At 36.4% G+C, this 17,778-nt stretch overlaps 1 protein-coding gene across 1 annotated transcript; it reads left to right on the plus strand.

The window, feature by feature from the left end:
* Window positions 1-10,131: 10,131 nt before the first annotated feature.
* Window positions 10,132-12,982, plus strand: LOC18442520 (uncharacterized). Its single transcript, XM_006852736.4, has 5 exons — window positions 10,132-10,551; window positions 10,670-10,719; window positions 10,840-10,915; window positions 11,187-11,254; window positions 12,454-12,982. The coding sequence occupies exons 1-5, from the start codon at window positions 10,494-10,496 to the stop codon at window positions 12,646-12,648; spliced, it is 447 nt and encodes a 148-aa protein (XP_006852798.1). The 5' UTR covers window positions 10,132-10,493; the 3' UTR covers window positions 12,649-12,982.
* The last annotated feature ends 4,796 nt before the right edge of the window (window positions 12,983-17,778 follow it).

Consider the following 17,778-nt stretch of genomic DNA (forward strand, 5'->3'; position numbering starts at 1 on the left):
ATATTTGGAATTATGAGGCTAAATAATTTGGGAATTTCAAGGAATGAGACCAAAGAAAACATGCAGCATTGAAATGGTCGAATTGCGACTTGCAATCCCCATCATCTCAGCTCTCATCAATCGTCAAATTAGAAAGAGATCTTTCTTGAGTTAGTTCTTTTTGTGTGTTTGTGTGTGAGAGAGTTTTCTTGAGTTAATTCTTTTGTGTGTGTGAGAGAGAAGAGAGATTTATTGAGTTAATTCTTTTGTGCGTATGAGAGAGAGAGAGAGCTTTCTTGAGTTAATTCTTTGTGTGTGTGTGAGAGAGAGAGTTTTCTTGAGTTAATTCTTTTGTGTGTGTGTGTGAGAGAGAGAGAGATAAATTCTTTTATGTGCATGAGAGAGAGAGAGAGAGAGAGAGAGAGAGCTTTCTTGAGTTAATTCTTTTGTGTGTGTATGCGTGAGAGAGAGAGAGAGAGAGAGCTTTCTTGAATTAATTAGTTTGTGTGAGAGAGAGAGAGAGATTTATTGAGTTAATTCTTTTGTGTGTGTATGTGTGTGTGAGAGAGAGAGCTTTCTTGAGTTAATTATTTTGTGTGAGAGAGAGAGAGAGCTTTCTTGAGTTAATTATTTTGTGTGAGAGAGAGAGAGATTTATTGAGTTAATTTTTTTGTGTGTGTATGAGAGAGAGAGAGAAAGCTTTCTTGAGTTAATTATTTTGTGAGAGAGAGAGAGAGATTTATTGAGTTAATTCTTTTGTGTGAGAGAGAGAGAGAGATTTATTGAGTTAATTCTTTTGTGTGTATGAGAGAGAGAGATTTAATGAGTTAATTCTTTTGTGTGTATGAGAGAGATAGAGAGAGAGAGAGATTTCATGAGGGAATTCTTGTGTGCGTGTGTGTGAGAGAGAGAGAGCTTTCTTGAGAGAGAATTCTTGTCTGTGTGAGAGAGAGAGACCGAGCTTTCTCGAGAGATCTAGGATCTCTGTTGAGAGAATTCTTGTGTGTGTGAGAGAGAGAGTTTGGCATCTCTTAAAAGCAATGCTCCCCCAGAGGATCACCGGCACCAACACCCCCATAACTTGGATTTGTTGAGGATCGACAAGGGTCTCCACATTGTCATGACCCAAGCAATCTTTGTTGTCTAATTAGGGTAACATGGCTTGATGAACAAACAAATGGCCACCTTTCCCCCTCATAAAGGGCTCTTTCTTACTTCTCCAAACTCCAAGACTTAGAGAGAGAGAGAGAGAGAGCACGTAGCCCCACACCCTCCAAACCACACAAGGGAGAGAGAAAGCATAGCTCCACACCCTCTAGAGAGAGAGAGCACTTAGCTCCACACCCTCCAAAGAGAGAGAGCACATAGCCCCACACCCTAGAGAGAGCACACATAGCCCCACACCTCCAAAGAGGGATGTCTAGAGAGAGAGAGAGAGAGAGAGAGAGAGAGAGAGAGAGAGAGCACGTAGGCCCACACCCTTCCAAGAGGGATGTCTGCAACAAATTCAAAAGAAAGAAGGCAAAATTGAAGAAAGCATGTGAAAGTTATATGAAAGCCATGTGTATGGTCTTGACACAAAAGAGTGGGGTGCCAACCCCTAAGCCCTAAAAGGTGGCCATCCCATGTTTTCTTAGCAAACAGACATGGCCCAAAGTCAACATTTTAACTGCCCTCTGTTTCTTACCATTCACAATTTGCAACTACTCATGTTCCACGTGTGACCCAAATGGGTTGTGGACCACCTTAAGGCCGTTATATACATTTCCAATCACGTTTTCTATGGATTAAATCGTGACCATTGATTTGTAGATGATCTTGAATTCTCTCTTATTGAAGGGCTTGGCTTCTTCTGTGAAAGAAACAAGCTTTTCAAACCCTTTGGATCTCATTCATGCAAATTGAATTGGGTTGTCAGGCCACTGCACATGAGAGCATTGGGATACATGAGGTTTAAACTTGAGTTTTGCACTTTTAATCCCACTATTAATTTCAATACTGACTATTTTTTGTATCCACCTCCTCTTTATCTCCCATTTTTTTTTTTCATACCACACTATTAACCTTAAAACTCTTCATTTTTCAGACTAACTACCCTCATGTTAACTCATGTTTCCTACTTTGTCTATCTTGGTTAGTCCGACACTTTGGCATAACTTGAATATAGAAGTTGATCTGACGCCTGACGCAAAATGTTCTAGACCAGCACAATTTCAAAATAAGCCAGTCTGACTCATTTTTTGTTAGACCAACAAAATTTGAATATAAAAAACTGGTTTGGCATAGTTTGTGTCGGATCAGCACTTTTTGTCAGAAGGCGGTCCGGTATATTTTTGTGTCGAATTGGCAAATGTTGGGGCGTCATATTTTGGAAACGTTGGTTAAAATGGAGAGACATTTTGATAAAAAAAAAAAAAAACCCCTTTTTACTTACGTGTTAGGTACAAAATAAAGAATAATGGGATTAATAATATCGTATCAAAACTATTTGTAGGGTGTTTTGTATATTGGAGGAAGCCAATAATTTTCTCTTAAATTTATGATGAACATAGAAGATCATGAAAGGGTAGAGAATGACTTCCTTCACCTTGGGGTACATCTTTCCCATATTTGTTTTCCAGGAAAGTGGCAGTTATACTAGCACATGAAAGAGCATTTTCCCAACCTTCCCATTACGTTTTGTATTTTTGTGAAAGAGCAATTCTTCGATTGTATGTGTGAATATGCTTTCTTACACTGATGAGATAGCCCTTATAATGAACAATTTTTTTCAAGGCCCTGAAAAGTGCTTTCACATGAGATCAACATTTAAAACCTGGCGATTTGCGATCCTAATTGCAGATTCAGATGGGAATCAATCGGGTATGGATTCCCACCAAGTTCCTCTTAAAACACTTGTTATATATTTTTAATTTTCTTTTTAAAACTTATACAATGTTTTCTTAAGACCCATCTAAATCCCTACCCCACAAATCCATATGTTAATTTTTTTATTTTATTTCATTTATTCAGAGTTTAAAACCTGGCGATTTGCAATCCTAATCACTAATTCAGATGGAAATCAATCAGGACTGAATCAATTATTAGATGATGTGGATCCTCACCAAATTCCTCCTAAAACACCTGTTAAATATATATTTTTTTTATTTTTAAAACTTATACAATGTTTTCTTAGGATCCATCTAAATTCTCACCCCACAAATCCATATTTTAATTTTTTATTTTACTTCATTTATTTTTTAATATTTTTTGGATCATTGATTCGGACCAATCCAAATTCGATCTGAATCGCCGATCAATCCGACACAGATCTATAGGTGAAAGATCGACCCTATCGATACGAGTTTTGAGACATGCATGAGACAAACTTACCGTAAGAAATGCGATGGTCTTGGACTTGACCAACATGCGATGTAAAGATTGGGAAATTAGAATATTTGGATTTGGAATAAGCTTTTGTCTTGTAAAAAGGTGGTTGCCTATGGTCCTAATGTGGTTAATGTTTAATTTGGGGTGGCAACATCTATAAGGTTTGCTTTGTTACATGCTAGGATCTCAAAGACAAAAATAAAAAAAATCCTTGAAAGGAAACAAAAAGACCCCTATAACTTGTTAATACAAGAAAACGTTTCGAAAGGAGTAGCATCACACTTTCCAATCAAATGAAATATCCTTCCCATGGTTATCAATACCAAATCAGATCAGCTCGTTTGTTCGGTGGTTTGGCTGGTCTGATTCAAAGTAAAAATTATTTTAATTGAAAATTATATACAATCACAGCTAAACCTATTGGAGTAGCCAGTCTTGACCGATTCGATCAATTAAATAATGTTGAGCAACTTATTTTTGTCATATATTTTATATTTAAGACTTAATATTTGTTAATTTTATTTTCTTAAAAATTTACTCGAATGGTTTGATTAACAGTCAGACTGATTTTAACTAGAACAAACCCCTCAATAGTCCAATAATCATTCTGATTCCCATAACGTAGATGCTTGCGAATTATTCCTTATGTTAAAATAAAATAAAATAGTCCCTCAATCTAAAACCTCTTTCAAATTTGTTGAAAATGCCGCCAAATCTCTATTTATTCCATTAGTTATTGTCTTTCTGTTTCTCACACGTGTAGCACAAACATCTCTTAGTGGCTCGCCAACATCTTTTTGCTACTCGCACTAACAACATACCCCTAAATTTAGTACTGTTTTAAAATAAACAAACTCACACCAATTTTTTATTACTATTCAAAAGACTCCAAAAGGTTTGCAAAACCACTAGCATACAATCTTTGAATATTTTACTACTACTATAGTAAACCTGCCCTAAATATTTTAACTAATATTAGACAAGAATCCTCAAAAGTCGATATGAGCTCAACTATGCTAAGCCTTTTTACTATAAATAGATAAAAATGCCAATAAATTTGATGTTTCAACCCAAGCATGGAAACCCTAATATCTTAATGGAAAATGTTTTGTAGAGCTGCAATCCTACAAACTAAGTAAAGCCTCATTTTAAAATTTATCAAAATTACAGCTTTAAAATCGATCATCTTCGCGTTCATCATTATGGTTGTGAAAAAAATTAAGGATTTCAAGCTTTAAAATAAGTATATATTATACACATTATCTGGATCGTCTATTTTCCCATAAAAATAATTGGTCACGGATCCGTAATATTTGCACCATTTTTTAGCTTCAAATTTCATAGTCTTCATTGGAAGTTATTTTTGAGCATCATGGAGATTTTCGATGCCCAAAGTGCTTTCCGGGTGAAGATTTAAGTGAGGCTTTACTTTGTTTTTCAGAGAGCCTAGGGATTGTAAACACTGCATCTTATCTTAATTAGTAGTATATTTTTTTTTGAAAGGATGCAGTTTCTATAAGGTTGCAACTTTAAACAATCCAATTAAGGCACACATCCAAATTTTATCATAATATGTAATTTTGTTGTAAAAATTTCTTAAAATTATCTTAAAATCTATTTTCATATATTTTAAATTCCAAAATAGTTAAAATAGATCTATAGACATATGAAAATCTTGAAAATAGACGGTCTAGATAATGTGTTGTAAGATGCACTATTTATGGGACTCAAATTTTTTTTTTTTTCATATTCATACATCTTGACATCAAGATGATCAATTAGAGGGTCTTTCAACATTAAAACAACTTTCCGATAGATTTTTGAAGTGCATCTGTAATTCTATATTTTAAGGTTACAACCTTATATAAACTTTTTTCTTTTTGAAATAATATCTTAATTACTAAATATAGAAAGAGTAATACACAAACTTTACACCAAACACCAGTTATTTATCAAATAAATTAATGCCCCAATCTTTCTAGTAATGATAAAAAGAATAAAGAGCATGAAACCCTAGATCTCGATATTCTACTCTAAGTTATACACAAAACCCTAAAACTTGGGAGCTTTATGGCCTTCAAGGGTTGAAACATAGGGACTTGAACTTAGGAACTTGCAGCAATGGATCCGAGGGTTAGGTTTGTTAGAGAATAAAAAAAATGAAACCCTAAAAACTCCAAACAAAAACCCAACTCCCAATTACTATTGTTTTTCCGAATATAAAAACAAGAAGTCTCAATTATTATTATTATTTAAAAAAAAAAGAATATATTGCCCTTAGAAAAATAGCTCTTGCAGGCCCGGACAAGTGGGCCCGAGGGTGTTTTGTGGTCTGAGAAAGGAGGAGCAGAGCGCGTGAACCGGCGATAGACACGTGGAGGGATTGTCCACGTCTGCAAGAGAGAGGGACGTCCACGTGGAGTGCACCCCACTAGGTACAGTGATGTCAGCAAACGGCGACTAAGATGTCACCGTCAAATTTAAGTCCGCTGTCCCCTGGTTTTGGGGTAACGCTGCTCCCGTCACGTTGGCTTCTGTCTCTTGAGAGAGAGAGAGAGAGATTGGAGGGGCTTAGAATGTGATGACGTGGCATATTCATGATCCTTGTATTAAATGTCTCAGCGACCGTCCTCCATTTTGTATTCTTGCCCCTACTTTCTCTCTTATTTCCAAATGAGTCCCGTATTTTATTTTCCAATGGAGGGGGAAAAAGTATATTTAAAATAGGGTGCGGTTTCTATAGAGCCGACGCTCTAAACAATCAAAGAAAAGAGCACATTCAAATGGCGTCGAGAAATATGCTTTTAATATTAGAAATTTTGTGATACCTTAAAATGTATTTTTATCTTTAATTAAAAAAATTAAAGCTTCAAAAGTAGCATAGATCCAATAGATCTATGAAAACTTGAAAATCTTGAAAATTAACGGTCCAAAAATGCATTACAAGATGCACTATTTCCAAAAAATTGGAATCTATTTTTTCCCATGTCCATGCATCGTGATGTCGAGATGATCAATTTGAAGATATTAGGGAATCAAAACAACCTATTCTTGTAAAATTTTTGAGGTGGGCTCTAATTTGATTATTTAAAGCCTCGGCTCTATATAAATTTTTTCCTTTCAAATAAGGGAAAATTTTATATAGAGCCAAAGCTCCAAACAATCAAATTAGAACCTACCTCAAAAATTTCACTAGAAGCGATTGTCTTGATGCCCAAATATCCTCAAATTGATCATCTAGACATCAAGATGAATGGACATGGAAAAAAAATGGATTTCAAGTTTTGGAAATAGTATATTTTGTAATACATTTTTGGACCGTCAATTTTCAAGATTTTCAAGTTTTTATAGATATGACGCTCTATACTATTTATGAAGCTTTAAACTTTATAAATAAAGATGAAAATATATTTTAAAGCTATCATAAAGATTTCCAATATTGAAACCACATTTCTCGACACTATTTGAAGGTAGGTTTTAATTTGATTATTTAGAGCCTAGGCTCTATACAAACCGCACTCTTAAAATAATGAGGTTAGATTATTGGAAAGAAGAGGAACATATATTTTGGCATATATCTAACAACAGAAGTTGAAAAAGATGAAAATGGTGCCTTCAAATTGGCAAAACTGATAGACGAAAAGTGTAGGATTAAAGATATTGGTGAAGGATGAAGATATCAATGAAAAGTGGAGAGTTTATTTTCATAAATGATTAAATAATGAATAAAATGGGAACATAGTGGTAGAAAGAACTGTTGGCACAAATGAAAGTGGAGGTCGTAGATACATTTTGTAGGATTAGGATATTAGAAATAAAACAAGCTTTGAAGAGAACGAAGATAGGGAAACATTTAAGAATCAGATGGTATTCCCATAGAGATTTCGAAGTACATGGGGAGATTGGTATTGATTGGTTGGCCAAGTTGTTCAACAATGTATTGAGAACAAAAAAAATACCAGACGAATAGAGGAAAACTTCTGTAATACCTATTTACAAGAACAAATGAGACATATAGAATTATACGAATTATCGAGGGATCAAACTTATGAGCCATACTATAAAGTTGTGGTGTGAGTGATTGAGTAATAAATATAGTATAAAACAAGTATAAAAGAAAACCAATTCAATTTTATACTAGGGAGGTCAACTACTAAGGCTATTTTCGTATTAGACAACTGAATGAGAAGTTTAGGGTGAATGGAAATGACCTCCACATAGTATTTATTAATTTAGAGAAAGCTTATGAGAGAGTACCTTGATTTGGTGGGTATTAGAAAAGAAAGCAGTCTCCAGACACTTCATCGACTTGGTAAGATATATGTATGAGGGGGCGCTAACTAGGATACGAACAACTAGTGGAGAGACGAGTGAGTTTTCAGTAACAATAGGTTTAAATCAATAGTCAACATTGATCCTATACTTATTTGTCTTAGTTATGGACAATTTAACTAGACACCTATAAGATGAGGTACTATGAGTATGTTGTTCTTAGATGACATAGTTTTGATCGATGAGACCCAAAATGACATTAATATAAAGTTAAAACTTGGATGCTCTAAAATATAAATGTTTTAAAATTTACTGGACTATAATGGAGCAAATAAAAATGTAAGTTTAGTAATAATAGGAGTAGAGACGAGGAAATTGTTAAGATTGAGGGCTAAAAATATTTAAATTTTTTTTTTTTCGATATATTGGGTCGATAATCCAGAAAAATAAAGAGATCGGGGAAGATGTTGCACATAAAATTAAAGCTGGATGGACAAAGTGGAGATGTGCAACCGGAGTTTTATGTAGTCACTATATCCTTCACAATTTTCTCTTTTAGGATACTCATATAATGATAAAGTGGATACCAAACTTAAGTTCTAAAACTTCAAATTTGAGGATGTAACCTAGTCATTTACCACCACCCTTAAAAAACAAAAGGAAGAAGTCCTATAACATTTGCCTTAAAAAATAACATTCCTAGGTTGAGCAGAGACCATCCAAATTTTTAAAGATCAAATCTCAAATTTTCCTTTATAGAATGGTCATGTGATGATAAAGTAGATACCAAAATTTAAGTTCCAAAGAATAATAAATACGTCCAAGTACATATACAGTATGCTCGCTCGTGTAGTGCAAAGAAAGTTACGGTAAGGGGAAGACGTGTGAAATTCTAGAAGTATACTATGGTCCTATGGGAGGATAATGTGTATCTACTCTCTCACTTAAAGGCCTACTCTGAGATTCTTTCAGTATGAAAAATTGGGAATCACTAGACAATTATTTCAGAATTTCTCTTTTTTTAAATTTGAGTTTTTTTGACACTTAAATTTTCCCTTTCAAAAATTTTCCCTTTCTAGTACATAGAGATTTCTATTAAGATTTTTTTTTTTTTCTTTATGAGGTTTTATCCCCAAAATTTAGAGACCTATAACTATTCCTATATTTGGTTTTATTCAAGGGATTAAGTGGACAGTATACTCCACTGGGAGTATAAACTCTTTTGGCATCTAAAATACTGAAAGCGAGGGAGGAGTAATATTGGAAAAAGTGAAAAGACAAGGTCAGAATAGCAACATGTCTTTTATGATTTTCGTACGTGCGGAGGAAGCCCCTGGAAAAGAAAAAGCGAGCCAAGCATTGCGGTCCTACTCCCATAAATATTTACATAATTATTCCTCAGCAATATGTGTAATTACTAATACCACCCCACCCTGAGAGAGTAACTGGAGCTCCTAAAATTGGCTCACAACAAATGCGGGGCACATGACCTGCAATGGGCTGGGACAGCATGGCACCAATCCCCATAGGACCGGCCCAGGCTGGCTAGGCACTGACTAATCCAAAGAGGCTTAGGCCCTAAGGCTGGGCCAAATAAAATAAAAATAAAAGAAAATCAAAGAAAGCCCAGACTGGGCAGGGCTCAGCTGATCCGGGCTGACCATGGCCCAAGCGCGGCCTGACCCTAACATCGAGCCACATTTTACAGCCTAGGCCTTAGTTTTTTAGGGGCAAACTGACTGGGTCGATCCTGGCCACCTAACCCATTGCGAACTCTAACTAACAAATATGTTGTCTGTATGATGTGCAATAAGTAAGGAATATGGTCATTTTGCAAAGATCAAGTATTGCTAATTTATCAACTTCTTTTTTTTCTCTTAATGATGATAAAAAACCTTCCAATTGATCATCTCAACCAGTATAGATATAGAAAAAATGAATTTTAATTCCAAACATTGAGATGTATTTTCAAACAGTTTGAAACTATTATCTAGACAATCTATTTCCAAGATTTACAAGTATTTATAGCCTAACTGCAAATTATCTCTTGATAAGGTCATTTTTGGTAGTTTTATCTAGGGATGGCAATGAACCCAGCTAGACTTGGGACCCTACCGGCAGACCCGACCTTGGGTTCGGGTATGGGTCCAAATTTTGGACCCAAAAGGTCGGGATAGGGATCGAGTCCAACCAAACCTGACCCGTACCATACCCGAATAATATGGGTATATATTATATGGGTATTAGTGTTGTCAATATGTATGTTTCTTAGAAATTTTCAATTATTATGCAATGTGGGTATTCATAAATGTTATGCCATAATATGAGTAGATGATGGTAAAAAAAAGAGAAAAAAAAAGAAAAAGAAAAAAAAGAAGCCCACAGCCCACAGCCCACAGCCCACGGGTCAGGTATAAGTCCAATTTTTGGATTGAAACGTCGGGTCCGAATCCAAAACTGTAGACCACGGGGTTTTGTCACCTCCAGTAGAAATCCCGCATGAAAAAAAATGTGAGGATCTCCAATGAAAATAGATGCCGAAAGGATGGGCAAATTGGGAACCCCAGAGCGTAACTTTCTCTTTCTATGTCTACATGATAAATGGTATTGACACCCAAAATTAAATGAGGCGTCTAAGGGAGGGCGCGAAGACATATTTAATGGGCCAAGGAGCAGATATTCCCGCACTTCCCTGCACCATTCTTTCTCTCTCTATAAATCTCTACTTCCACAAGAACCTTCTTATTATTTTCTCCCTCTACCTGCAACAATATCAACTCTACCTTCCCATTGGCACCTTCTCTGAAGCCTTTTAATAATCTCTCTCTCTTTCTCTCTCTAGAACTTGTCTTTCTCTCTCTAGAACTGACAGAATGAGGCGTGCTGAGATACTCTCTCTCCTTTTCTTGTGCTCCATGGCCACAGCCCAAGGTACTGAAAACAACATGAATACTCCATTTATTTTTGTTAGAAGCTTTTATTGCAATTATCCTGTGACATTTGTAGTTGTGATTGTTGAATGCTTTTTGGATTGGTGTTTTTTTTTCAGGTTTGAGTTTGAATATGGAGTTGAAGCGTTCTCTCTCTAGGGGAATCGCTGTGAGTACTGGGTTATTTATGTTGAGTCAGTGTGTGAATCATTGGATATTCAATTTTAGAGAGAGAGAGAGAGAGAGAGAGAGAGAGAGATGTGTAAACTGATGTGATGAATTGGTGCAGGTGAAGAAATGGGTGGGTTTTAAAGAGAGAAGAAGAGTTGCAGAAGAAGAGATTGATGTTCGAAAGCCAGTTACAGGTGCAGATTCAAACCCTAGAATCAAAGAGAGCGAGTGGAAGAGCTTAAAGGGTAGAAGGGTTAGTTTATTTAGGCCAGTTAGAGGGGTGGAGCACATGCAACCAGGCTTTCATGCCGATTATTCTAGACCAAAAATTCATAATCCTAGACACCATTGAAAAGTTTTTTAAGCTCTCTCTCTCTAGAAAACATTTGTAACAGTCAGTTAGTTGCACAAAGGAAGATGTTGAAAGGATTGTTCCTTTGTTTTTTGTTTATGTTCCTGGTGCAGGAAACAGTAGAAAACTCCTGAACAAGATAAGCTCCATTCAATTGGATTTTGATCTAACGAGTAAAGTGGTAAGCGTTGAAGATTAATCTCTGTCTCTCTCTAGCTCTTTTTCTCTCTCTCTATGAGTGGGATTTTGTGCATAAAAAGCTGATATTTTCAATTTTCTCTCTCTCCTCTAAGCGCCATTAAATTGGATTTTGATCTTAAGTTAAGTGGTAACCATTTAAGAATCTCTCTAGAATTGGGTGAGTTTATGCATAAAAAGCTGGTATTTTGAATCTTCTCTCTCCTCTGTGCTATCATTCTGTGTCCCATTAAGGCAAATGGAAGGTTTGTACTCGAGAGATGTGATGGGCAGAGGACAATTCCTTTCTCCTTCTATTCTCTCTCCAACACATTTTATCTTTTCTTTCTCTCAGCGAAAGAGAGCCATGCTTTTCTTTCTTGCTTCTCTGTGGACTGCAGAAACCTCTTTCTCTCTCTATGTATACTGAAGCTGGCCAACCCTCTCTCTCTCTCTAAATTATTGATCAAACTGAAGATGACCAATCCTTTTGTCTCTGATTTCACATACTGAAATGACCATTCTTTTGCTATGTGATTTTGACATGCTGAAGATTCCCACCCTTCTCTCTCTCTATCCATTTCTCTCTCTACACCCCACCCCACCCTAAAGAGTTAACATTAGAACTTCAATTATTTGTATATCAAAGGACTGTATACGACCTTTTCACAATGTGATTGCAAAAACTGAGGTGACCAATCTTCTATCTTTGTGATTTGACGTACTGAACATGACTTACCTTCTCAACTGAACATGACCAAGCCCCTCGCCTCCCCAACCAGCTCTCTCTCTCTCTCTCTCTCTCTCTCTTTCTCTCTCTAGAGTTAAGCACTACATGTCCAATTATCTCTCTCTCCCTAAAGCATTAAGCACTACAAGTCCAATTATCTCTCTCTCTCTCTACCTTTGCTCCATTATCACTTCTCTCTCTTTCTAAAGAGTTAAGCCCTACAAGTCCAATTACCTCTCTCTCTCTCTCTAAAGAGTTAAGCCCTACAAGTCCAATTATCTCTCTCCCTAAAGATTTAAAGCACTGCAAGTCCAATTATCTCTCTCTCTCGACCATTGCTCCATTTTCATATCTCTCTCTAAAGAGTTAAGCACTACAAGTCCTATTATTTATCTCTCTCTCTAAAGAGTTAAGCACTAAATGTGCAATTATCTCTCTCTCTAAGTTGCAATGATAATTGTGATAATTTACAGAGTGATGATTCAAAGAGAAAGGAATTGGGAAATGGGGGAATGGAGAGACGTTCTCTCTCTTCAATGAAGAAGAAAGGAGGAGTTGGGGAGGAATACCAAAAGTTCTCATCAAATGACCCTCTTCCAGATGACCTTGTCGATATTGCAGGAATGGATTACTCCCCTGCAAGGAGAAAAACTCCCATTCACAATTGATCTCTCCTATCCTAAGACACCACACAATAAACACAACAAAAGAAGGAAAACTAGAGAGAGAAAGTGGGAGAAAACTAGATAGAGAAAGAGAGGAAAACAAGGCTGGAGGGCATTATGTGAACAAAAATAAGGAAAGAGGGAGGCATCAATGCTGCAGTTTTTGAGGGTTGGATACGCTGGTGTAACATACTTATTTCTTGTTATTGTTATCATAATACTCTTTGTATTTAATAGAATCATATTGTATTTAATAAGTTTGATTTTGATTGAATGTAACGTTACTTGAGAGCCCCTTTTTCAAGTTGGCAATGATAGATAGGAGTTTCAAACATCATTTTAAACTTTTAGTAAGAGAAATCATCATCATCATTTTCAAAATTTTATTCTAATTATTTGAGATCTGCTACACGAGTCAATGTTCCGTCAATCTGAATAATGTCGGTTATATGAGTCATGTTCCGCCGTTTCAAAGGAGATATATGAATAAGAGAGAAGGGGTTTCACTAAAACAGAGGTGAGAGAAAGGGATTGTGCATGGGATGAGATGTGAGAGGAGTGAAGCCACTTGGAGTTAGGATGTGGGGTATGTCATGTTGGGGGGGTGGCATTAAATCCAAGGTGGGCTCTCACATGTTTTCTATTTACTCCACTTTTATTACACTACCATGCAATTTCCAACTTCCTCTCTCTCTCTCTCTATATACTTTTCTTTAGGGTTGTGGGCTTGTGGGGCACACGCTTGCCCTCTCGACTTTCCAGGATTAGGCTTGTGCACATCTCGGGTCGTGTTTTGCATTCCTCAAGTGAACACGTTTGCTAGATGAGCACCTCTTTTTTTTTTCAACGGTTAGTACGATTTATCATATTCAAATGTAAAATACAAGATGCAAGATTACTCAAATGAAATAACTAATAGACTCATCTTTTGGCGAAAACATCGATATGGTCATTTGCCTCTCTATAACAATGTTGGACCGCTGTCATAAAAATTGACAAAATATCTTAAATTTGATAAAAAATAGTCCTTAATGTCTAAAGAATATGGACCTTTCTCTTACTCCAGGCAATGACATTTGCCGAGCTTCCTTAAATAATCATGCCCCTTCCAAAGTGCATGATAATTTCAAACTTTCTAGTAAACCTCGTGCTTCTGCCTTATTTACTGTTGTTATACCACAAAGACCAAAACAAGAAAATATAATGTGCCCCAAATTAGTTATTATCAGACCACCATAGCCAGCTGGTCCTGGATTGCCAAGTGAACTTCCTTCAAAATTAAGTTTGAGGGAATTCACTGGTGGTGGTATCCAAGTAACCTCACTATGAGTTTTGGTGGTAACACCCGCCACTACGAGTGTTGGTAGCAACACCCATAGATGAGAGTACCTCTCTCACTCTCTCTAGTATCTCTCTCGCTCTTTCAGTGTCTATCTCTTTCCATGATTGACTATGGTGCCTTTTGTGGTTCGAGTTTAAAAATGAGAGGGTTGGTTGGGCAGGCAACAGGCCAGGCTTGCCCAAACAAGATTCAAGCTTGGCCAAAGAGGCCCTCGTTGGGCCTAGGGGTGGCAACGGGGTTGGGTCATGTCCAGGTGACCCGAAAAAATGATATGGGACCTAGACTTGGACCTGGATCCAGACCCAAAAATATAATGTAGGACCTAGATCCAGACTCGAAAATATAATGTCGGATCAAGACTGGGACCCAATCCGACCCAACCTAAAAATTAAAATATCTATATATTTAACTATATTTAAATATATTTCATATATTGAGGCTTGAAAACCTAAACCTGGACCCAACAGACCAAGACCCGGACCTAGACCTAGACCCGGATAGCGTTTGGGTCCAAGGTCTTGACCCAGATCCGACCTGTCGGGTCCAATTTTTGGACCCATACCCAAACCCTGATTAGGTCTACCCCTCAGGTCCTAGGTCTTGTCCAGGTCCATTGCCACCCCTAGTTGGGCTCTTAGATTAGGCCTAATAAATAGTGAAAAAGTTTAGAAAATAAAATATAGGGCCCCCTTAAACCAGTCTCGTCTAGGCCCTAAGCCCATCTTCAGGCCAAATTTTATGGCCCACACCTAGTTTCTCAGAGCTGGGCCGACAAGTCTAGCTGCGTGGCCTATTGCCAGCCCTTATGACTGGCAAAACCGGAGCACACAATCCTTTTATCACGAGACTCTCTTCTAAAGATGAGACATGAGCGATGACATACGATTTCCTTTTTGGTGTTTGGGCACGCACATGTTCCTTTTATTTGTCTCCCTTGTGTTTGTGTATATGTTGCTTCTAATTGTTTAAAGTTCATTATATTTGCGTATAGATTAGTGCTTACCATACAGAAAATAAATAAGCATTATTCAATTTTTATTCTCTCTTTGAATTTTTAAATTGGTGATTTTTTTTATGGATCTGGTTTCTATGCAGCCAAGCCTGCATAGGTAGAAATACAGGCCTATTAATAAATCTAATTTTGAAGGATATATAATATCTAACATGGAGATTGTGAATATGAAAAAATAAGTAAATTTTAAAAACTAGAAATAATAATTCTAGTAAGAAAATATTTGGATTGTTAGTTTCCATTGTTTTTAGATGGAACACCTACTTGCATCCATCTTTAAGATGGATGCTTTATACTTTTTGGACCGCATATGTAGTCATGCGGTCCAGCCCGCAAGAAACAATTTTCTTTTTTTCATTATAGAAATGTACATGAAGATATCATTTTATATTTGGAATACAAGGAAGTCATCATCAATTTTGTATGTTAGATTTCAAATCGGGTGCTTGTGAGTATGTTATTAATTTGACTTGAAGTATCGAAAAGAAAATTTTGGAAGTTTAAGACAACCAAAGGTGTCCAATTTGACATCCAATGGCTACTACTAGCCATGTGACCTCTTTGTAATAAAAATAAAGTGTGTACTTTGTACAGAGCCTAGGCATTAAACAATCAAATTAGAGCCTACCTTCAAATAGTGTCCAAAAATATTGTTTCAATATGGAAAATCTTTGTGATAGCGTTAAAATATATTTTCATCTTTATTTATAAAGTTTAAAGCTTCAAATATAGTGTACATCAATAGATCTGTGAAAACTTGAAAATTGACGATCCAAAAATTTGTTACAAAATACTCTATTTCCAAAACTTGAAATCTATTTTTTTCTTATGTCCATGCATCTTGATGTCAAGATGATCAATTTGAGGATATTTGGGCATCAAAACATCTTCTAGTGAAATTTTTGAGGTAGGCTCTAATTTGATCGTTTAGAGCCTCGTCTCTATATAAACTTTTCCCAAAAATAAATGACCTCTCATAAAATACCTTTCAATATAATAAAAAGTTTTGGTACAAATTTGGTAAGGACCTATACAAAAGAGTCCTCTCCTAGAGAAGCCCAGTACAACTCATACTCTTGGAACGGTTCAAAGTTCCTTGTACCCTCATTGGGACGCATTAAAAGTCCACCCTATACTAAATGCACCATTTATTCCTTTGAGCATGTATATTACGTTATATTGTCTACTTTCTTTTCTTTTTTATTGAATGGAAAAAGTTTATATAAGGAAGCTACAATTACGGATGCCCCTTAAAAATCTATCGAGAAAGGTAGTTTTAATGTTGAAAAACCCTCGATTGATCATCTCGATATCGAGATGTATGACTATGAAACACAAAAAGATTTGAAGTCTCATAAATAATGCATTTTACAACATATTATCTAGACTGTCAATTTTCATGATTTATTATATTTATAGATCTACGTGATTTTAACTATTTTTGACATTTAAAATTATTATAATCAGATATAAAAATAGATTTTGAGATAATCCAAAAAATAGTTTACATCAAAATTATATACCATGATAAAATTTGAAGGTGCATCTTATCTCTACACCTAATGATGCATCCATATGCAAACTGCACCCTTATTGAATTGCCTACCTACTCAAGTGAAAAAGCTAATTAGGAAGATTTTTTGAAGGACACAGTATCTATAATACCTAGGATTTATGAAACAATAAAGCCTCGTCCCAAATCATCATCCAAAAAACACACTTTGGGCATCAAAAACTTCCATGATGGCTTTAAAATCAAATTTTAACACCAACTGTGAAATTTGAAGCTATAAAATGGTAAAGATCTTTTGGATATGTGACATTTATTTTTAGGGCAAAATAAACAATCTAGATCATGTGTCACAATATATACTATCTTAGTACTTGAAATCCTAATTTTTTCTTACAATCATAATGGTCAAGGGCGAGATCATTGATTTGAAGGTTTTCTAACGCCAAAACTGTAATTTTTGGTGAGTTTTGCTGTGAGGCTTTACTTATTTTGATAGGGTTGCAACCCTATTAAAACATTTTCCTTTTTTGAATATGGAATTATGAGTCAACTTAAGTAGGGGTGGTAATGGACCAGGACCTGACCCATACCTGCCGGGTATACCGACGTGGGTCCGGGAATGGGTCCAAGTTTTGGACCCGCGGGTAGGGTCTAGGTCCAATAAAGGATACCCAGATAGTCTTGGGTTCGGGTATGGGTCCTGCTATACCCAACCCGACGAGTATCTGGACCCAATTTTTTAGTTTACCAAAGGCTAAAGCCCCAACTCTAAAATCATTTTAATACTTTTTGTCTTTCCGTAATTCCCAAACGACCAAACCCCATCGCCATCCTCCCTCTTTGCAATTCTCCCTCTCTCAGTTTTTTGGAGACATAGCTCTCGCTCCAGATCTTGAATCTCTCTCTCTCTAATCGCCCACCCCTCAAAAATTAATTCTATGTTGTTCACCATTGTAGGCTACACAAAAATGAAGTTCATAGTGAGGGTGGCAATGGACCCGACCAAACCCGGGACCCGATGGGATAGACCCGGGACCCGATGGGTACAAGTATGGGTCCAACTTTTAGACTTGATGGGTCGGGTCCAAGTCCAAAACCTGGACCCGAATACATTTGGGCTTGGCCCCGGGTCCGGGTCCAGCAGACCTGATCTATAGCCGACCCATTGCCGCCCTTAATCTTCAGAATCACAATTATTTTCAAAACCACAAACTAGGGTTTTTTAACTATCTATATTAAATTTTAGAACTTTGTGTTTTCAAGCTT

Source organism: Amborella trichopoda, chromosome 13, assembly GCF_054954075.1.
Source record: "Amborella trichopoda isolate Santa Cruz 75 chromosome 13, AtrichopodaSantaCruz75HAP2 v2.0, whole genome shotgun sequence".
Taxonomy (NCBI): Eukaryota; Viridiplantae; Streptophyta; class Magnoliopsida; order Amborellales; family Amborellaceae; genus Amborella; species Amborella trichopoda.

Coding starts and splice junctions, on each gene's coding strand:
- LOC18442520 (XM_006852736.4), top strand. CDS start 10,494: ATGAGGCGTGCTGAGATACTCTCTCTCCTTTTCTTGTGCTCCATGGCC. Junction 10,720..10,839: donor CTCTCTCTAGGGGAATCGCT/GTGAGTACTGGG, acceptor GAATTGGTGCAG/GTGAAGAAATGGGTGGGTTT. Junction 11,255..12,453: donor TTGATCTAACGAGTAAAGTG/GTAAGCGTTGAA, acceptor GATAATTTACAG/AGTGATGATTCAAAGAGAAA.